The sequence below is a fragment of the Falco cherrug genome, chromosome 13 (genome assembly GCF_023634085.1).
Source record: "Falco cherrug isolate bFalChe1 chromosome 13, bFalChe1.pri, whole genome shotgun sequence".
In the NCBI taxonomy this organism is placed as follows: domain Eukaryota; kingdom Metazoa; phylum Chordata; class Aves; order Falconiformes; family Falconidae; genus Falco; species Falco cherrug.
Window position 1 is genome coordinate 29,243,083 of NC_073709.1, and position 23,454 is coordinate 29,266,536.

Sequence of the window (23,454 nt, forward strand, 5' to 3'; positions counted from 1 at the left end):
GAAATAAAAAAAAAAACAAAAAAATTATCAGGTTCTGAAAAGGTCCCAAATCAAAACAGTAACTTCTTGCTGAGATTCCACCAAACTAGTTAAGAGTGATGGAGTTGTAACGAGATCTCTCCCATCTCAAATATCAAAATGTAAAATTCGTTTGCCATCTGAACTTGTTAAAGTCGTCCAAAAGTATGAAGGGACCATGTGTGACATACTAAGACAACGAGGACAGGAGACTGCCCTGTTTAAAGGCTATACAGAAAGGTTCATTTACTCTAAACAACATTGTATTGTTTCTACTCTGGTCATAAAAACAATGAATCCTGAAAATTACAGAAGTGTATACTACCTACTGCACCCTACAGTTAAAAAGTAATGTGAAAACTTAATTCTAGAAGATAAAAGCAGGAAGTGTGCTATAGAGGTTGCATCCTCCTTACTGATTCTTTTCACCAAACATTCAGTCCTTGTACCCAAGTACAAAATGTTGTCCTGGATGTACTATTTTTGCTTGGAGTATCTCCAAGAGATACCCACATATAGATCTGTATTATTTTTAATGCAAAAGATTCAATTGCAATGATAATAATTATCAGTAAGTAGAAACATCTGTCACATTGCTCATCTGGAAAACTCTTCTACTTTAAAACTTCCGAAGTCCTATGTCCTCCTCTGTCATCTCCCCTGTGTGACAGGTGGAAGGTGTTTATGCCCATTAAGGCATGACTGCAGCTCCCAAGCAGCCAGGGTATTTGCTGGCTGCACCATGCTGCATCCTTTCATGGGCTTTTACAAGCAGACACCATCCAGCAGTGCTATATACTACTACCACTTGCCACATCTAATGTACCCCCTTTCCTCAGATCTGCCGTTTCTCAGTATGAAAAACATTGATCTAAAAATAGATAAAAAAGAACAAAAATAAAAATAAATGGTCATACTATGGCCATTTACCAACTGGAACTATTTTGTACTGAAAACGTCAAACTTCCACGCATTTAATTTAAAAGTATTTAACAGGTTTTTTTCAACAAGGTATTATCACGCTGCAGTAGCTGAGTGCTGACCACCACCCTACAACCTTTCTACTAGCGTCCCCCTAACTCTTTCTTTTGCTAGCATCACTGGAAACTACCTACCTTCACTTGCACTGGCTATTCCAACCAGCCTAACCCTCAGAAAGCCCGTTCTCACAGCCTCAAACTTTGTTCTAGTGCACTGTCAGAAAGCCACGTTCTCCATCAATTCTGCAGAATGCAACCGTCAGCAAGCCATGCTGGTGTAACCTGGCCAACCTCCTCCAGTAAGTTACGTGCTTCTGTCACAGCTGTATATGCAAGGGAGCTGTTAACAACCGACACGGTTCTAGTACTCCTCACACATTTTTGCCATAAGGCAACACAACCTCCCGAGTATGCTGAAGGCTTTCAAGAAATAAAGGTTCAGCTACCAAGTCATGTGGCCTGTTCTCTGACAAATTCCTCTCTGCAAGCACAGATGCCCAACAACCCCTATGCTAATGGCCATTGGCAAGTTAAAGGTATATACCAGGTGGAAAAGTATGTTACCCTCTAACATTCATTACAGCAAGCCAAGACCACCGCTTCACTGCTAAAATACAACTGTCTGATAGTGGGACAGGTGGTGTAATAAATAAATAAGCAGGAGCTAGTTAATAAAAAACACTCTCAGAGGCTTTTGAACATTTCAAGATACTTCAGAAACATCAACCCCCAAGAGAAATATTCACAGATACTGCCTGGAAAAGAAGTCTGATCCTTCTACAGGATCACTTCATCTTCAGAGACCGGTACAAGCCAAGTAAGATGAGGCCGAATGGTATATTCAGTCTGAGTTTTAAGGAAAACATAACATCTTTCTTTTTCTAAAGAAAGCACAGATGGTGCACTCCACAGCACACTCAGACAGAGGATATTATTTCATACTAATTTGTTCAGCAGCCGCTCCAGTTTCAATGCTTTCTGTTTTTCAGCTCATTCTCACCTTTGCATCACCCTTCCTCTTATGACAGTTCAGACAACTATGTAGCAAGAGATGGACTGGAAATCCAATGCACTAAAAATCCCAGGGGGAAAAAAGCCTGCAAGAAGCGTTTCCACCAGCAAGATCAGAACCAGTCCTGGTTCTTCACCCAGTGTCACAGACAACTATGCTAGCATAGCTTAAAGTGCCACCAGATTGCTGGGGGCCGCTTGAACCAAATTAAGCATTCCCAACACCACCTTTTTAAACCACAACCAGAGCTGCAGTTTATCAGACTCCTTAACTTTCACCTCCAACTGACTTCTTACCTCTCTATCTCCATTCAGGTGCTGAATTAATTCCTGTTTATTGTTGGACAATGTAACATATTGTATTGAATTAATTCCAGGTTACACAACCCTGTGTAAGTATAATTAGCCAGCTGGAATGGAAACAAGTGGTTTCTCCTCCCTTGGTGTCTTTTGGTTCATCAGTGCCTTCAGTCTTTCAATTCAATTGTCTGCTTTGGAGTTTCACACCGAAGTCTCCACCCCACTTCTTTCTATGTCACCTGCCTTATGCTAACAGTGTTGACATAGCACCTGGCTGACACTGAAGACCCCATGTTCCTATGAGGTAGTGGCCATAAAAACCCCCAAGGATCCACTGTTCAAGACTGGAGCAATACATGTACTACCGGTTATGCAATGAGTTACAGTGCATATTTTTTATTTGGCTGGACAGGTTTGCTTGGGAGCTGGCAACCTAAGGATCGGCAAAGTGGTTTTTTTGAGGACTGCTGGCAGTCAGGGTCACATGAAATCTTCCTGAGAACCCCACATGCCCTACGGTTCAAGAAAGCCAAAACACACACAAAAAACCCCCACTCCTGCAATTACTGTACTGTTCAGAGTACAGCATTAAAAGACACAAATCTAATTTTTTTTAAAATCTAGTACCTTTAGAAAAAGTTGATCAACTATCACACATGAGAATTTTAGTTTGAGGTGAAGATCTCATTTCTTCCCCCAGAGAAACAGTTCATATAAACAACTCCATAATTAAGAATTCCCCCTCTTTCATTTCTCAGTAATCAGCATCAAAACTAAGCAACGTTCTAATTATACAGTCTGATATTCAAATAAAAATATGACTGACTTTCCAAAGGAAGAATGGACTGAAAGCAGACATCAAGTTAATTTATACAGGCATATGCTATAAAGTGTACTGACTAATTATAACCTTTAGAAAACATTTTCATCAAGTACAGTTTCTGAGTACACCTTTGCTAAGCAAAGAACAGACCCCAGGCAAGAGTTCAAAACCACAGCAAAAAGATGTACATGATAGAATATAAGAACTTTTTAAGAAGTGTTCTACTAAATACTTCAAGGTTTTCACAATGAGTGGAAAGCAGGCTTTTTTAGAGATCTATGTTAGGAAGTAATGAGAAAAATTATTATGTTGAAGTGGCTTTTCACTTGTCTCCAGCTCCTTGCCGTCCCATTCACAGCCTGTCCTGCTCCAGGTCATTACAGAAGAAATTCTGGGGAGACTTGCTAACTAGCTTCGAGCAGAAGCAAAACAGCACCTTCCTTGAGACCTGATTATGGATTTACATGCAAGACCAAGATGGTAAAAAATTAGGTCATTAAGAACTGACAGAACTTTTCTCTAGTACTTCTATTGGAATGAATCATCTTCCAGCTAAGCCTTCTCTTTCTTTCAAGTATCTGCTTTTCCATACACAGCTACCATTTTGTAAGTATCTTCAGCTGACTGAATTTACTCATCACTTATTTTGGCAGAGTGGGTATTATGTTGCATTTTCTATACTGAAAGTAAATGCTTTCCATTTCACTGCACAAGCACTTTTACCTGATCAAGGTAATAAAAGGGGACAAGAATAACAAAAATATTAGAATACTTTTGGATTTAAGTTGAGATAAGCCTCCTATCAATGCCAGCAGAGCCTTGGAAACAGAGTGCTGATACCCTGGGTAGCTAGGCTTGGGCTCAGCACAACTTGCCGTGTGACCCGAAGCAAGCAGGTTTGAAGTTTCTCTCTGCAGTCCTTTTATACAGGGGGGATGGAGACAATGCTTCAGCAGTACAGTCGTGTGGTTACTTAATTAATCTACAGTATCACAGTCTTAAAAAAAGCAAGTATAGGAAGTGTATCAATACCATATACCGCAGAATATTTATGCTTTTTTCTCCAGTTCTGCCAAAATTCGTTTTAATAGCAATGTTGTAGATTATGACTGTCACTATTTGCATACGATACTACAGAAATGAGCCTTTCCAGCAAAGTTGTATTTCCACAATTATGTTCATGATTTTATGACAACATCCTGCTCTCAAAAGGCAGCAGATTTAATATAGCTACAACTTCTACTGGTAATATTTGTAAAACAATATGAACCCTCAAGAGAAAAATGTATTAACATTCCCCAGCGTTTATTAAGCAAAACTTCAAAACTTTAACCACAAAATTAATGTACTTCTGTGTATGTTTGCCATGCAGTTAAGACCAACTACCAAATTTTACTGAAATTCTTTGGGTTGCCCACCCAAACTTCAATGCTTTCACCTGATACAATACTAATTCTGAAGAATCACATAAATCAGTAATACCACACAGGCAAACTTTAAAAGTGAGTATAACTCTGAAAACTTAGCAACCCCCTTCACTTCCAAATACCACAAGTATAACACTGATGATGCTTTCAATGATCTTATGTGCAATTAAAATGGAAATATTATATCCAATAAACAGGACTTCTCTCAGGTCAGTATTTTGGCATATAAACCAGGACTAGTTGATCAGGATTAGCTATTAAAAAATCTAGTAACTGAAAAAAAAAAAAAAATATCTTTAATCAATCTCACTTTTAAAAGAAGAAAAAACTCGCTAGCAAAATCAGAGTTATTACCCGAGATATTAACTTCTGACAACACAGGTAATAATACCGCATCACGTTACTCCAGTTCTGACGGGGGTGCTGACACCCTGCTCCAGAGGTTTGCCAGCAGTACAGGTATAGCATAATTACTTCATCACAGTAGAAAAATTCTTCTCACAAAACAAGTTTTAGCATGATGTGAACCAAAACAGCATGAGGAGAAACATCTGAGATCCACCCCCACCCCCACCCCTGCATATACATTTCTCTCTTCAGCCTCCTATAGTCTCTACACATATTCCAGTCAAGCAACCCCCATTTTTGTTTGTTTACATTTCCCAAAGATACTAAATTATTCAATCTATCATACAAGTAAAAGCATTCTCCTATCAGCAAGGATTTAATGAACCATCTCTGCTGTAAGAGAAATGACTGCACATCAGTATACAGCTGTGGAGAAAGCATGCACCTTTTCCCCGTGAAGGTCTAATTATTTAATAACTGGACAACCTAACTTCTAGGGGTCCCAATAATTTCAAAGAACTTCAACCTCCAGTTTTTCTTCCAAGATTAGACTAACAAAATAAAGAGACGCTGGAAACAAAAAACCCCTCTGTTTCTTTTTCCTCCTCCCCATTTTCCTATTAATTAAAGTGTCATCGAAAGCAGTATTAGCACAGCTTCACTGAAGCCATTCCTATCCCTTGCCTCTATACCCAAAATATCGCAAAATCTTCTTGGGAACCAATACAGAACTGTTAAAGGTTGGTATAAAATCCACCATGAATCTTACATACATGTAATTCTGTTAGAAAGAATTAGAATAGGCTTGTTTACGGTTGCATTACATCCTTCAGTTCTTTTGCCACTTTCATTTTCTGCAATGAACAACTCAAAGTACCTCCTCAAATGCATATTACACATAAACAAATCTCATACTTAAGTTTTTTATTCTCTAAGCAAGGCTTTCTTGAGGCTGAATACTGCTGCCACATGAAAGAATGCCAGTTCCCCCTGAACTAGAAGGTACTTTTTGCAGCAAAACTGAATGTGGTACCCCTTTGTTCCTCCCCTTGCCCAACACACACATCCCTTACTTGCCCTTATTCCTTCAAAGGAATAATCCATTTTCTCACACATCAGAGAATTTTCTCAGCCATCCAATTTCCCCTCATTGAGGCTTTTCTCTCATTCCAGAGTCACTTTGATTGCAACACTGAACTCTGTTTAATGCAGATGTGAAAATTTTCTTCATAATGCAATGCAAAACCTTTGCAGAAAGCAGTCGTCTTCAGACAATTAAGACCAATTACTGAATATCTGAACACACTGCACACAGCCTTAAAGCCAGAACTCCTCTTCAAATGACCTCTTAAACTAATGATGCATACTTGTAATTTGATGAAGGTGTAAACTTTTGACCACCTCAGACAATTATTTAATTAAATGAATAAGTCTTCCAAAATTTTCCCTAATGAGTGCCAGAAACAAATCTTAGTTCATTTTTAATCCATCTTCTAAACCAGTATAGGGCAGGAACTTGCAGCATTAGTAGTATACCTTAAAATTCCAGGCAAAAGCGCAGCCCTGTGTTGCTGTCTTTCTCTTCTGGATTTGCATGTGGTCTACAATCTGTTCAACTAGCCAGCAGGAAAATAGGGCCTGGGTGAATAGCTACTAGCTAATGCAGTCATTTGAACCAGAGCAGAGCGAAAACACTGACTTTTACATTGATTTAAATAAACTGAGTTTAAGCATAAAATAAATCAGGATGATTACATGAGCAGCACTGTAAATCAGGAGGAGAAAAAAACCCCAAGACACTAGACATGCAGGGTATTTCAAACAGCTTCACTGACAAGGTAGCCAGTACTTCAGAGTTCTTCGAGATAAACCTGTACTGTTTTTTTAGAAGAAAAATGCCAGTTGCAGTAAAGGCTTTACTCCAAGTACTTTCACTTTGCATTCTGAACTCATCAGATCGACAAAAAGCCCGTTGCTGAGTGCTCAGCCATACAGGCACCCCTTGGCTTCTCTAGATCCACTAGAGGGAGAGCCTAAATTAAACAACCTCAAATTAAGCCAGCAGAACAGCTGAGGATGCCAACTGCAAGCAAAGATCAATGACATTTTTCAAATACATGCAAGAGAAGGATAATTTTTTTTTTTTTTTAAAAAGTGGCATAAGTAACAGCTGACTTGCCAAAAGGATGTCCACAAAATAATCTTTAATACTCCTCAGAAGCATTTAGATTTCTGTAAACCTTTGCATAAAGTTTAAAAAAATTGCCTACAGGTTTATGAGTTTCTGAACAGTATGCTTTACTAACATTAAATCTGCTTTCCTTTTATCAATAACATACAACTTAAAATAACCAAGCTAATAAAAGAAATTGCCAAAATGAGAGAACACAGCAGAAAATAATGATACTGCAATAATCAAACTTTAATCCTAAACTAATTCTAAATTTAATTCTAAGCAATCCTAGAGTAAAAGGGAGGTATCTATATAGGATTTATTTTACTTGAGTTGGAGATGCTATATGCTGGTTTAGATATACTAGGAAACCGAGCAATTTACATAAATTGTTAGAGACAAGTTGTCCTCTTCAGGTGCAGACTTCTGAAGCAGTTTCATTAGTACACCAGCTAGGACTGCATGTGTTACAAATTTTTAAAAGTCTTGCAGATAAATTCAAAGTAACAAAACTATCAAAAGTATAATATATTGATCTTCACATACTAGCACAAATTCCTTTTAAAAAAGGTTTGTTTATTAAAAAAAAAGGGGGGGGGACACGACACAGGACAGGATGGGGATGGACCCAGTTGCCATCTATTTCCTAAAATGAAGAGTTAATATTACAGCCTCAGAGCCAGTGACTTGTCAAAATAAATATTCAGCTATGTCAGAGATGCTAGGGGGAAAAAAAACCCAAAACACCACAAAGCCACCACCAAGAATTAATTTCTAGCTACACTTTTAGGAAATTAAAACTTTAAGCAAAAAGCCCAATTCGTTTTTTTCTAAACTGCAAGCTACTTAGTATCCTACTTGCATTACTGAAGCAGGTATGTTCAGAAAGATACTTTATTTTTTTTACTTCTTAAACTGATACAGGTCAGAAAAATTAATACACACTGACAAACCTCCCAGCTGATAAAAATTAGGAACACTTGTTGACAATATTCTAACACAGATACATTATGACCATTTATCTTTATAAACATTGTCTGGAAATGGTAACAGGCTTACAAAGCAATTCCATATGCATAATCACGAATTTTTTTACAAGCATCAGTGCAAAGCTACTTATCTTCAGACATCTGCTGAGGCAACACTGACAACATCAAGCTTTGTTTTTTATTTCATCTTGATGGAAGCTAGAGCTGTTTGTGAAAAAGTTAAGTGAGAGCAAATCTTAAGCAGCCAGAGTCCTCCTCAACTGACAGTATCTCCTCTGCGGATGGTGTGCACCATTAGTTTGTGACTAATGCATTTTAACTTGTATCTACTACTACCAAGTCAAATCACAGGAAGGAGAAACAAAGCAACTATCTTACAATTCAGAAAACTTACAGGTTACAACCAGTCACTATCAAACCTCATTACAAACCTTATTAATTCATGTCCTCGTCAGTCAGACCTATATCTCAAAGCTCTTAAGAACAAACCAGGTAGACTGTAGCCAGCAACCAGAACATATTACCGTCATATTCAACTCACTTCAGGAGTCACACAAAAATCCATCTGAAGACGAAACAACCCCTCGATCATCAGAGATTAATTGGTATTAAATTGAAGGAAGCATACCAACTCAAACTTAAGGGTGACTTCAGAGATCAATGAAGAGACTACCAGCAGAATGATCTGGAACAATTCATGATATGGAATGAGCAGAGGACTGATTTTTAAGTACAGTGATTTTTAGACTCATTGCAAAACTCAGCTCCCCTCCCCATCTAAGAAATTACTGAAGTGATGCAACAGGAAAGAGTTACTTTGTTTGCTCCTCTGGAATTACGCTCATTCTAGGCTACTGTTCGAATGATGTTCTGTATTACTAAAGCTGCATATAAGAAACCCCTAAAAACCATTTTAGTTTTATCCAAGTCTTTACAAACTTAAGTGGCATATTAGCTCAAAGTTTCTACTACTGAAGAATATAACAACATAGCTGTTAGCCCACATATAATTCGCATAAAGAGAACTAGTCATTAGACAAATCACAATAATCCATGAAATTAAAAAACAAGCACACTGACCAATTAAAAAATTAGCACTGTCATGCCTGCCTATGTCATTTCAGCCTCTCCAGTAGCTCAGTTTTAGCATTAAGAGGAGTTAAATGAAATAAAGAAAATATATATATGCATATATACACACACGCACTTGTTTGAAACATGTTATACCAAACTCTTCAAGTACAGGTAATGGGGAAACAACATAAACACCTCAATCCTGTGGGTATTATAAAGTCTGAAAAGGCCTGACATCAATTGAGTAGAAACCAACGCTTCATGTGTTCCCACATGTTGGTCAGGAGATAGAACAGAATACATGAGATGTTTACAATCAAGCAACCCTTTGGGAAAGGAGAACTGAGGGATTTAGAAGAGAAAATATCCAACTGAGAGGTAGGAGGATGGGATACACAACTGGATTATTTTAGCTGGCAAAAAAACTGTATGCCTTTAGCTACTCCTTCTATTTTAGCCTCATGCTGCATAAAACAGCACAAGCACTGCAGAATGCAGTGGTCTAGCCTATATCCTTGGTCTAGATAGCTTAGTTTCAAAAGGTAAGCCTTGAAACAACTATCAGATTGAAAAGCAACTTGATAAAGTCACCCCTTTTTTGCTGTTGTTGAGACAGCCCTAGTAAGGTCATCTACAGCCTCTCTTCTACACAGCAGAAAAGAAAACTGGCACACAAGTACTCTCTCTCTTGTTACACAGGCAATCTTTAAAGTTTAATGAGGACAAAAGAATTCTATTTGGTTACAAGAACACAGAAGTCTCTTTTAGTCTTTTAAATTAAAAACTCACTCTGTGTGCGGCCCAGTGTTATACTGATCAATTTGCTGTAGAGCCTATCTAGAATATATTACAGGTATCACCTGAAAACAAAGCCACTGATTTTTCCACCGATGTTTTAAACCCTCTATGTCACCCTGTTCTCCAACCAAATTAAATGACGGACCTGTTATCTAAATTATGTGTGCTCATCAGAATGTTGCCCCTGGATCCAAGGTCTCCAAGCTAGAAAACTCTATGGTAAGAACTGCCAAAGAGGACGACATGAATTACAAAGTTCGGAGGGAATAAACCTAATGTTCTCACAATAAACAGGTACTCAGTGAGAAGCAAAAACACCAATACACATGTTGAACACTGGATGTCTCTAGAAATTCTGAAAAATGCCCTGATCAAGAGGTATGAGGAGTTTCTTGGTGCAGTGTTTTGGTTTTGCTTCCTTAAAAAAAAAGGCGCTAAGTCAGCAAGTATCTCTATGTAATAGATAACATGAAAATCCATTTACTTGTTAGGAATTGTATTTACACAGGTGGCAGTCAAGTTGAGAATCACTATTAAGAAACAGTAATTAGGTAGACAAAACACCCAAATAATTAAACCGGCCAGAGGCTGAATGATTAGAAACAAGACTTACTGACTTCTAAGCATAAACATTTGAATTTTTTCCATCCCTGTATTTGAACAGTCTTTAAAAAAAAAAAAAAAAAAGTTGAGAGAGTCTTACCAGCTTCCTGTGAATTTAATACTTCTAAGGCATGCATCATGGCACTTGCGAAGACATTGGCATCTTCCTTGCTGCCAAAATTCAGACCGTACACCTGCCTAGCATCACGCCACTGGTGGAAGGTCTGTGTAGCCTGATTGTATTTCAGCCCTTTCGGAATGGCACAATTTATTACCACCTATAATCATTAAAATAAAAAAAATAATTATGTGATTAAACAACAATTATAAACAAGCTTTAGCTTTATATAACTTTTTTTTCCTTAACCACGTCAGCTAATTCAAGCCCATAATCTGTAAAATCAAATGCTGAAGCACATAACCATTTTAATTTTAATTCCAAAGCCCCATGAAATCAGTGCTGAGAATACACAAGGGGACTAATGAGATATTTTGTATCAACTTTTACAGCTTATGCGTTCTTGTTTCAAAAGATGCAAGTGATGTTTTATAACAGCAATGTACTAATATCAACAGTTCTGACTTAGTAGCAGAGTACTTGACATGAATATGCATTTGCATTTCAGAAACTCAGTTTTCCATTAACTTAAAAGAATACTTGTTAGAATTTAATTTTTTTAACCCAAGTTATCACCTTCCCCGTGGGTGCTGCACCCCTAGTTTGCAGTGCTTTCAGCAGCAGTTTACACAGACTTCTACTATGCATCACAAGGTACCGTTCTGCAAGATTGCTATGGCTCACACAAAAGGTGATAATTTCTGGCTAGTAGGATGACCATTTCTTACAAGCCATCCACTAAGAGGATCCCATTGCACTTGGATAACTATATCCTCACCTTTTTCCACTGAATAATGGGAGAAAACCCCCACATGTTTATTCTCAGATGAATGCACAGAGACCATTTGTTACTTGGAGTAAGTGTTTAATAACAGAACACATGGGAGATTATCAGTCTATGCTTCAGGTGTGTGAGAAATGAACAAAAAACAAACCAAAAGTATTCTATGAAATGCTGGGAGAGAAGGAAATAGATACAGACGCTTTCCTCAAACAAAAATATTAGATTTTTAACCCACCCCAACTATCACAAGGCAGAGCACATTTCAGGACAGAGTGCTAAATTTGCCATTTAATCAAGATTTAAGAACTTCAACAAGGAAACTAAGATGTAACCCCTGTTGTTCCCTTCTCAGTCTCTCGAAGTGGTAATGATCAACATTATCAAATGTCAGGAGGTTTTTTAAATGAAATGATCCGGGGAAGTGAGATATGCATCCAACTTTTCATAAAACAGAAAGGGGCTGCAAAAGAACTGCTGGTACCTACACAGACCACAGCCAACAGCACACAGTAGGGAAGAAGGAACGTTTTTGGGTAGCTACCTTGCCTTAAAGAGAATCAGATGACTTCTGCGTAAACCACCAGCCTTTACACCTATCTATCTGTAGAAAGGAATGGTACAAGAGTGCACAAGAACTACATCACCTTGGAGTATGTAAAGTGCTTCGTTTATGAGGAAAAAGCCATAACACAGTTTTGCTACTTTGGTTAAAAAGAAAATTAAATTTATTATTTACAGCTCCCACAATGTTACTGAAGACTTATTCCTTACTCTTAAAAGGAATCACAAAAATAGCTTAAGATACGTATGCCAAATTTTCAGAGGTTTGCTTACCTGATGATCCTGAATCTTCCTGCCCACTACTCTGAATGTGTTGTTGCCTGTGTGATGATATATATGAACTCGGCTGAATCCAGTTGATCCACCAGCTGGTACCCATTTCTTATTGGCATCATCATAAACCATTACAGCAGCCCGTGCTTGGCAGATACTCTGCTCACTGTTAAAATACAAGTATTTTGGAGTAGAACATAAAATTACTTATGGCAAACCACCATCTTTTTGGTTAACATTTAAAAAGATCCCCACTCAAATTGTTAAAGCAATATTCCTTGCAACTTACTGAAACATTCACCTTTCTAAATACAAAACCCCTAGCACTGACATTTTGCTTAAAGGTGTTCATCCTGAAAAGTTGTGGTCAAGACAAACAGAATGAAAGGAATCAAGAAGAGATATTTTCCCTTTTTTTGCATTTTTCCCCGCTGCAGGTTCTTCCCCCCCCTTCTTTCTCTTCAACGCCAACCATGAATTTTTATGAAATGCTATAGCCATACACCATTTTTTCTGCAAAGACTGAAGAATAAAGAGTCTAGAGTTGCCCTAGCTTCACACAGTTGACATTTTTCAGTGGCAACTACTGCAATAAAAGAGGACTGGAAGACCCTGGGTCCTTTAAACGACTATCAAAGAAAACAGACACACACACAATCAAGTTCAGCACAAAAAATTCACCTGCTCATAAATGAAATGCTTCTTGGTTTTGACATATTTTACAACAGTTGACACCTAGATGTAACATTTTCTCCCTGAGGAAAGGTTATATTGATCACTGAAAAGTGCAATTTCATCAGGAGATTGCTGTCAGCAGCTAATCCTGATTATGGCAGTCATCTGGAAACTAAGGTACAGCCTGAAGTTAAAAGGGAACGTATCGTGAACATCATCATATTAGAAACACAGGAAAGCAGAACATACCATGAGCACACTATTTATTAGGAGAGGGAAACAGTACACAAATTGTCTTTACGGGAAATATGTCCAGATGCAGACAAGAAATAAAAATAGAAAGGAATGATTTCTTATCAGTAAGTCAAATTCTCTGAACATACCACTCCAGCACATCCAACATTATAGAAAGCACATGATGCCTGGCTTGCAAGGAATGTAGCCTGCCAGTTGGAAAACTGAGACGGCTGAAGAGACATGCATTCTTCACCAATTACAAAAGGAAGTACAATGAAATATTTCTTCATATTTTATGAAGGAGGGAAATGACTACTTCCCCCCCCCCCCCCGTCTTTCTTGGTTCTTTTTTTGTGGCTTGTTGTCAGTTGGTTGGGGGGCACGGGTGGGGTGTTTCTTGTGATTTTTTTTTTTTTTTTAAAAGACCACACTGAGTTTCCCAGTATCTTATTTTCACCTCGCAGCACAAGAAAATTCAGAAGTGTATCCAGATGTTTTAATTCTCAATACATACTTTTTTTTTTGAGCAAACATAGCATCAATTTCTATCACACTTTCCATGGCACTCCAACAATGACAAAAGCACTCAACGCTGGGATGCTTTTCAAGGCTAGGGGCGAAGGCAGAATACCGAGATCGTGTCTCTTACACATGTGATTCAAGATCAGATGAGGAAATATATTCTTAATTTTAAAAACGCAGGTGTTCTAGTCTCACCACCTATTCAACAACTAGATCAGAATGGGATAACAATTTCTAATCAGACCACCCTTTTTCTAGCCAGAAATTAGTTCAATATAGAGATAGCAAACCTGTAATATATAGAGATACGTATACACCCATTGCTTCCTTTCTAAGCATAGTTTACAGTTTAGACCAAAAGGACCACATCTGATCCATGAAGAAAGATTAGATGCAAAGAAAATAAAATTAATTACAGTTTCAGGTGTTTCACAGTCCCATTAAAAACATGCCACAAGTAAATAAGAAGGTTCCCTCACCTGAGAAGGGGACAATGCAAAAGCCTACTGGATTTCTTTATTCTTAGAGTGTTAAGGCATACAACTATCTTCAAGTTCAAACCCAGAAACATTCTGTACTGTTCACAAACAGTAATGGTTTTTCTAAAATGCTTAACAGTACTATAGAAAACTTGGAAAATTTCAGAACCCGCAACAAATTCTGCTACATTTCACTTCAGATCAATCACAAGCATGAGAAACCTTAGGAGACAGGATCTGGATACTGATCTGGAAGCAGAGCCATGTGGTTTGCAGAGTTCTTGCCAAAAAATCACTTCCTCTCCATCATGTGTCAGATTAAAAAAATAATAATTTAGATTCTATTAAAAATTGAGACTATGAGTATAAGCTAATATGTTCCAATTACAATGCAGGCAGAACCAGAGTGTGATTAAGTAATGGTACTGGGATCAGAAGACTCAATTAGTAGGACAGACCATCAAAGTTCAGACGTTCTTATTCAGACCATTCTCACTCTTTGCCCTACCATAGTCCTTTCACAAGCCTAAGTTTTATAGAAGTTTTTACACGATTTTATTTAACAGAACAAGAAAAAAAAAACCCACAACCTACTCATTTTAGAACTAATTGGTATTCAAGTGGCACAATTCCTAAGCACAAATAAGATGACCTTGAGTAGAATTTCTAGCTTTTCTTTAACAACTGTTAAAACTATTTTTAGTTCTACTTCTTGGGCTATGCCTTATAACTGAAAATATTACACAAGTCTAGATCTCAAATGTTTCATGCTCCATTTAAAATAAAAGAATTTTCTTAATAGCAGGGGATTATTGTTACCCATATAAAGATACAAGATGATTCACATACTTAAAAAATGACAAATACAAACAATTTCCAGTCAACCTATTCACTCATTACACAATAAGCCTTCTCCCTTCACTTCACACATATCTTATAACTAAAATTTTCATGTCCCAAGTCTGTAATTTTCATATCCAGGTACCAATTGGAAGGTGACATACTCCCCTCCTGCCAAGGCTCCCCACCACCCATCACTTTATCAGACTGCAGCAGTAAGATGGAGAAAAACAAGCTATCCCTATCAGAAACAAATCCAACCATTACCGTGTGCTAGCCTTTTTCCAGGGTTCAACAATTGCACATTACTAGATGTAGGGAGATTAATTCTATTTCTTTCTCTTTGTAAAACAAAGTTTTGCACTCTGAAGTGATTACATTTTGTTTTGAAGAAAAGCATAGAGGCACAAGCTTCAGCAAAGACGTCCATCTTTAGGTCTGCCCTTCAATGATTATTTAATATTTGAATATAGTACATTACAGCAATTAAGACACCATAAAGTAAGTCTCAAAAAAATCATCACTTCTAAAAAGTAAGAGGCATACCTGAACTCCATTAACTTCGAAGGGCTACATACCAAATTGAAAATCTATGCTGTTAGCTCATGACTATCTTTGACGGGTCTAACAAAACTCAAGGTTTAGTTTTCTTTCTGTGATTTGCCTTCTAGGGAAACGCTGAGTTTAACATACAGTCACCAGAACCCGAGCCAGTGCCCTCTGTACTCCTCTACAAATACAGATGAACTTATCAGTTCAAAGGAACAAGAGTCAAGTGAATTAGAACAGTATTATTTATTGTATTTCTTGCTTTTCAAGCTCATGACACTTCCCTGCTGTACTTTAACAGGAAGCAGGTCTTCACTGATCTCAGTACTTATACATGAACTCTTCACAGTCCACAGGGTTTTCTGTAACACACATGTCCCTCAGACTGCAGGAACTGACTGTAAGATGCTAGGATGACTTCATTCACCACACCAGAATCACTTTGGTCTGATAGAAAAGCTTTTTTTGGTTGTTGGTGCGTTTGTTTTTGTTTTGTTTTGTTTTTTTTAAGGTCAGTTTACTTTAGTACTAGTGGGAAATAAATAAATAAATAGTCCACTGTCATGTTGCAAGAGAAAAGATGAAGTGTCTTCATCTATTTGCCATGTCATTAGGTCTTCAAACGCATCTGACAGGGTTTACTTGCCTGTCTATACATTTTCCTTTTTCTGGTGCGCTGTACTGGTGTAACAGTTCCAGAAAGCATTACACTTGGATTAGCCTGCACCTTCTCAGTGTAAGAGCTCTTTAGAGGATGCAGGAGAGTAAGCAAAAGGATCCATCTCCAGCTTCAAATGCTACTGCCAAAACACACAGCTGCTCAAAGAACTGATCACTAACTTATTAGGGCAGTGGGTTGGGGAACTAAAGCAACAGCCTAAATATTAACTAAGAAAAATTAAGAAATCATTCTCTCCCAAGTAAACGTACCAAATTATATGTATGGAATTATACACAGAAAATGGAAAATTCATAAACTGAAACATTCAGGCAAAACAATGCTTACCAAACCTTAGGAAACAAAGTGTACAAGCTGTCTTCCCAAAACATAAAGCTTGACAAATATCTGGATAGGTATACGTTAGGAGTTCTTTAGACAAACGTGTAAGGCTCTGATTGTTAAAGCCAACCATTATTCTTGATCAGTCCACCTACAGCAATACCATATAAAGCCAAAGACAGGGTGGTTGGTTTTTATTTGGGGTGGAAGAGTAGGGGGAGGGTCTGGCACTCAAAAGGCTCACACAAAAAACCCACAGTAGTAATGAATCATAAGATTATTCTTATGGGAGAATATGCTTTCCTCCTCCAGTGATGAGATCATACAGAAAGCTCAAAAACCATAGCAAACTGAACCCTAACAGACACCATTCTTTCGCCCAGATGGAATGCATTCATTCTTTCACGTCCCAAGTTCTTAAGCTCAATGCACAGTGACACCAATATACAGTCTGCTGACCTAAGCCTTTTTTTTTTTTCTCTCCGCAAAAAGTGGATGTTTGGTTTTCCTCCCTCAAGAACTAAAAAGGATAAACAGACTTAAATGATCAAATTCATATGGAAAATAGCACAATCGCAGCCACAGAAAAGATCATTTAAATATACTAACAAGAGCAAGGGAAAGCTGTGATTGTTCTGATTCTCAACCTTCAGCATTTTTGTCAGTGATGTAACAATGAGGGTTTTTAAAAAGCCTTATCCTGCTACCGTTTCTTCTTATGATTCAGGGGTGGGTTTTTTGCTATGTTCTCAATTTACAGAAACATAACAACATGCTCTTAAATGTGCAGTTTTTGTGGGGCAGAAGGAATGGAAAGAGACGCTGATTCATCAAACGCCTGTTCAGGATTTTCAGACCACGTGGCACAAAGATAGAAAGAAACTCCAAACGTTTCCAATAATAACACCTAAAAATATACATTTTTTTTAAAAAGCAGATAAATGCTGGTCCAGATATCAAGTTTTGTATCTTGGTGGTGATGTTTTGTAAGATGATTTTCCCTGCTTGTTCCTGAACCCCGACTGGCACATCACAGTGAAAATGTGTGTTCTCAACCTCACTATTAAAAAAACCCAACCCCACCCCCCCCAAAAAAAACCTACAACATACTGTGTACTGTACCACCCTTTCTATTACCTAAACCAGACACTTTGTAGACAAAGTTGTCATGCATTCTAAGCTGCTCATTTGGCTTAACTCAATCGTTAAGCTACTTGTCAGCATCTTAAATGTGAACATAAAAATGTTTCCAGTGCCTGCAACTATGCTCCTCACATTATGGTCTGTTGAGAACCAGACTGAACTACACAGATTAATGTTTATTTTTGGGACTAGGGGATGGGGTTTGGATTTGTTGGCGGGGGTGGGATGGGTGGGTGATGAACAACTTTGTGTCACAAGTTTTTAACTCCTAAAACTACTGCTTTAATTTTTATTCATTTTCTTGAACTTTTGCACTTTAGGCAAAAACCAAATCTCAGAGGAAGCCCAGTACAACAGTTACCATCTCCTCCTTTCCACTAGACCAGCATCCACACCATCAACAGGACATAAAAAAATAATCCATTTGGGCTCAGGCAAGGTTTAACATAGGTTTTACAATAAATTAATTTTCTGTAACTCATCCTCAGTTGAAAGCTAAGAACCTCAACTTTTTCTTCATTTCTAAACCTAGGTGAATAGGCTGCTGCACAGGAACATTATGTGCTTGGTAAAGCAGAAGGAACTACGCCGTGCTATGCTAATGTATCCAACTCCAAACAATGCAGCTTGCCCACTCCAACGCTTCAGCTAGTACAGAATTTACTTGCTATTCAGGTTTTAGAAAAAGACCGAGTTGAAACCCGCTGATTTACCTGACTGGTTTTCATGCAGATTCTTCTCTGGGCACTACAACCCCCTGAGGACAAGAGTGGTTGCTGATTTCTTCTAGCCTGTCAAACTCAAAAGAGTCGCTGTTCAAACAGGAGGTGAATGCGGAGGGAGTAGTTCCAGATTGCTTCACTAACAGCTCTCCTGCTAGCGAGTTAGTATTTGCCTGTGCCTAGAAAACTTTTGATTGCTAACTGAGAGATTCATTCATCTCTCCCACTTTTTCTTCTCATGAATTACTCAGAATACAGATTAGCTGCAACATCAAAAACCAGAGTGAAATCCTGCATGGGAAAGTCCCAACTAGAAATAAAAACTGCTAGTGCCAAGGAGCAGGGGAAACAATCTAAACACTGGGATTAGGAAAGGTTCTTCACTTTCAGCACAGAATTCTGCAACACACCATTCCAGGGCTTTAGCTGGTACAGTTTATTGAAGCCATAATTTCTTTACTCAGTGAGCACCTTCCACAAAGAAAACTGCTTTCATCTCATGTATAAAAACATTAAACATTAATTTAAGAGCAGTCTGCTCTTGGAGCAAGTGCAAGTTAAAGAATAAATTTCTCTTGTTGCTATAAATCTGTTCCTTCACAATTTGCTATTGTAGCTCAGTCCACAGCAGCAGGTGAATATCCAACAGGTGAAGGAAAGCACTGCAGGACACTCAGGCAGAAAAAGAAATATTTATTTAGAACAGCTTGATGTCAAATGGAAGCCTGCTTTTCACATAAAATTACCAATTTATAACCCCAGGATATTTTTTTTTCCAACATTGTTTCACAGGACATATTTAATGTAAGAGTATTTCATACATTGGACAAAGTAATTTTGAGTTGGCAATTCAATATTGTCTCTAGAACTGTCATACACTGATTCACATAAAAATTCACCCATTCCCTTAAAGGGAATCAGGGATATTTAAGAGAGAATATGACAACAGTTAAGCCAAGAAAAACCCACGCTACAGAAACAAACCTTAAAAAAACAAAGGATTGATAGGAATTAATAATAGCAGGCTGAAAACCATGGATTTTGAATAACATGAAGCTAGCTACACTAATGATTGCTAACTTGTATATAAAATATGCAACAATATGTTATTAATATATTATTATATGTGATTAATCATATTTAGTTACAGTCTCCATCCTAATCTTAAATTCATAAATGGTCTCTGAAGTCAACCTTCCAATTTTCATCTCAAATTGAGGATGATACTAAGATACCTAGCACATATAAATTTCAGGCAAGGAACTACTTAACCAGTACAAGGATTCGCTTCTCAAAAAACTAAAGAGATTCTATGATTACCCAAAACCAGGTATCAGTTTTCAACCAGGAACAGAAACTAAAATAGTTTACAGCACAAAGAAAGGGGTGTTTTTTAAGCAATTACTTCATCAGACAAAAGGAATGACCATTTGCCGTCTTTCTTTTTTGAAAAGGAACAATAAAATTCTTTACTTTTATCTTCCATAGTACACATTGCTCTATAAAACTAAACATGCTCAAAACTATTATCTAAAAAAACCCATGATCTAACTCAGGACTTCACCTCCATCACCTAGTTTTCCATAGGTTACCTGCTAAGCTTGAATTTTTTTCCTTTACTTGTTTGTATTACTGTACTATCCAGATATTTATCTATTTTTCTGTCTAAGAGGAACAATTTTTCACCACTTGCACTTCACATTCAAGGTTTTCCTTTTAAACAATTCGGATTTGAAAACCCGCAGCATTAATATGTTACACATATCCAAAAAAGCATGCTCAGCCTTGGTACAGACAACACTTTGGATGCTTACAACAAAACATGAGGTTTATGAGGTTTTAAATCTCAGTAAAGAATTCGCTTTGAAGAATCAGACATTATAAAGTTTGTTCAAAGTTTGCCCAAAGTTTGCCATCAAAAAAAATACGAGGTTTACCTAAAATTCAAAGTTATAAGATGAAGAAGTAAGAGCTTGGATATACTGGAATTTTACACAGAAGATTTGTTCCTTGCCTTGTATAAAAATCTGGCGATAACTTCATGGAAATAACTTACTAAAAACCTTCATTATTTAGCTTTGAGATCAGATTTTCAATGAAGCAACCTGCAAGTGACAACAGCAATTCTCCCAGTTTCTTTTAGAATTGTCTAGATTTTTAATACAGGAAAAAAATCATCATGATTCATTAAATACCTTTTTCCAACAGATGTTTTGGAGGGAAAAAACCCCAGAACTACACAGAGGATGGCTATTTAGTTATAATTCATCTGGACAGGGGGCTGGGGGATGGTGGTGTGGGAGTATCTTTCTAGCCATTATTTTTATATTGGTAAAATAAAAGTCTTTAAACATTTAGACTTCATAGAACCATGAAATAAGATAACCCAATTTATGCTTCCTTCATGCACTCTTCCGTATTCTTGGTTTCTTTTATCCTCTTATACAGGGTGTTCTCTTAGACACGGCATTTTTGGTAATTTATCTAGATATTTTTCCTTAAAATACTACATTGTTAAAATTAAATCCATTTTTCCACTGATTCTTCAAACATATTTCTCAAGGGCATTTACTACTTCACTTATACTAAAAGGTTACGCAGAATCTATGCAGTAATTTAAATAGATTACATTTCCTCAATGCAGATTCGATACGGTGGCATTGCAAGCCAAAGGTTTTGCCACAGTAAGTCTAACGCTGTGCCTGGATGGTGATTTTACTCAATAGTAAAACAGAGTTAAAGATTCCTACCATGATCTTCCATCCATCTCCAGACAGATATTTTTTTATCAAAATTCAGTTTCTCTTTTTCCATTAGCTTTGCCAAAAGGTAGACAAACTGAGCTCTACAGCACACTCTGGGAACGAACCCATTTGTAAGCACCAAGGTACGCTGGAACTGAGCAAAGTTAACAGCTATAAAATTGGTACCTTTACTGAACAGGAACAATCATGGCAGATTTAGGAGTTCAAATCTTTTAACTTAAGTTAGAAGTCTTAAAGGCCAGGGCCAAAAGCTAACCAGATACACGACTTCTTTCCTACAAATAGTCTATTGTTGATCATTTGTTGCTGTCCTTGCTACAATCCCATGAATGTGAGCCCAGTCATACTGTGGAAAGCCTTTTTAAGTGGGCACGCAGATCATCATCTTCAGCAACTAGACTGACAGTTGATGATTTCCTGTGAAAAACCACTTAACATACATTTCCTATCTTCTATACAAGTTTTAACAAAAAGTGACCTTATTATGTTATTTCTTAAGCTTTCGACACATGGTACAAATCACAGCTTCCGAGTCTTGACTTCCCAGGCAATCTTAGTTCCCAAACACACACTGCCACAGAACCCGTCATTACATTACCATCGCTGTGGATCATGTAACTCATTTTACTTTCAGATAAAGAATGGCCAGCTCCTCCTGGAATAGCAAGATAGTAGTATTTTCACATTACCTATTCAATATAATGGCTGCCTCTGATGTAGAGAGCTGTGTAAAGGGAATGTGGCTGATCCCTGATTAAGACATTACAGCCCCGGTGTTAATATATGAATATACAATTCACAGTTCATTACAAGAAAGATTCTTGTGCAAAACTTCTTTCTGAAACTGAATTTCACCTGAAAAAACACGGAAGTAAAAATCTTACTTTGTTAATTGCACACTTGTTTTTAAACCACCAAGTTGACATTAACGTGAATTAATCACAGAAAACATGGGTCCACTGCAGGAACGAGACAGGTCATCTAGCAAAGGACACAGAGAAGGCTACATGTCTTTGCCTTCATCTCTGCTGGCAAGTTTTCTTCTCAGACTTCCCAGGTCTGCATGAGTACTAACATACTACTTACTACCTGCAGTAGAGGAAAATGAAGTTAGGGGCTCCTGTTTGATACACTGGATACAGTCTCTCTATTGAACTGACCAGTATGCACTCAACAAGGGTGGAGGCAGCTAGGTGGTGACTCTAGTATCTTTTACAAGGTGACCAAGACATGTTCCTGACAGCTGGGAAAACACAAATGTCGTGATCATCCTCCAACACTGCAAGAACCATCCTCCAACACTGCAAGAACCAAGGTTCAGGGAGCCAGAGGCTCAACAAAGGGTTGCAGTAAGCAGTTTGATGTCTGACTGGTCAGCTATTACTAGTGAATTTCTCAGGAGTCAGTAGTGGCAGAAAAGATCCTTTCAACCAGATAAGAAAAAGTTGCACCAAGAGAGCAGCAAAACACTGGGACAGGCTACCCAGAGGAGCTGTGGAATCTCCATCCTTGGAGAATTCAAAATTCAGCTGGACAAGGCCCTGAGCAACCCAACCTAAATTAGAGGATGGCCCTTTCCAAGCAGGGGACTGGAGCAGATTAACTCCAAAAACTCCCACCTTGCCTAAATTATTCCATGGCTCTAGAAGAAGTAAAATTCCTTTCAGAAGATCCTACCAAATTGCAGACGTAAGTACCTTATTTATGACAATTACTGCCTTAGTATCTCATTTTATTGGAATGTTCTTCCCAAAAGTAACAACATGCTTTTCACATTTAGTTTCAACCAGCCTCTCCTTCTGTAGCCTATAAAGATCTTCAACAGTAGTAGTATTTCTAATGTTCAATGTCTAAAAGTAAGAGGTTTAAGTAAACGACATAGTATTTATATCATTAACGTGTACTACAAAATAAATGTCTGTATATTTAAAATACTGTTTTACTAAGCTATTTTAGATTCTTATGATTAACAGAGTAACTGGCTGAAATTGATTGTGAAAGAAAAACAAAACATTACAGTTCTGAACTATGGATGGAATAAGGGAGAGCAAAACAGAAACCACTGAACTCAAGGATTTGGTAAGCAAGAAATCCAGGAGAATGCAAACCCCTCAATATATCTTCCTTTCTAGATCAAACCAACTAGGTTTTCGGTCTTCACCAATTTGTAGCTCTTCCAAAACTTCTCATCATTCTTTCTACTGTTAAGAAAACCAAAACACTCCATGAAACTATCAGAGGC

At 37.6% G+C, this 23,454-nt stretch overlaps 1 protein-coding gene across 10 annotated transcripts in view; it reads right to left on the bottom strand.

Annotated features, from left to right (window-relative positions):
- Nucleotides 1-23,454, bottom strand: part of ENAH (ENAH actin regulator) — a 99,494-nt gene that overhangs the window by 38,377 nt on the left and 37,663 nt on the right. For 9 of the 10 annotated variants that reach the window (XM_055725639.1, XM_055725640.1, XM_055725641.1 and 6 more), the window contains exons 2-3: nucleotides 12,281-12,446; nucleotides 10,645-10,822 (exon numbers count right to left, since the gene is read on the bottom strand). In XM_055725639.1, the coding sequence (XP_055581614.1) occupies nucleotides 10,645-10,822; nucleotides 12,281-12,446 (344 nt within the window). Of the gene's footprint in view, nucleotides 1-10,644; nucleotides 10,823-12,280; nucleotides 12,447-18,438; nucleotides 18,505-23,454 lie in introns of those variants that run through there. The other variant, XM_027808287.2, reaches the window with a different exon arrangement.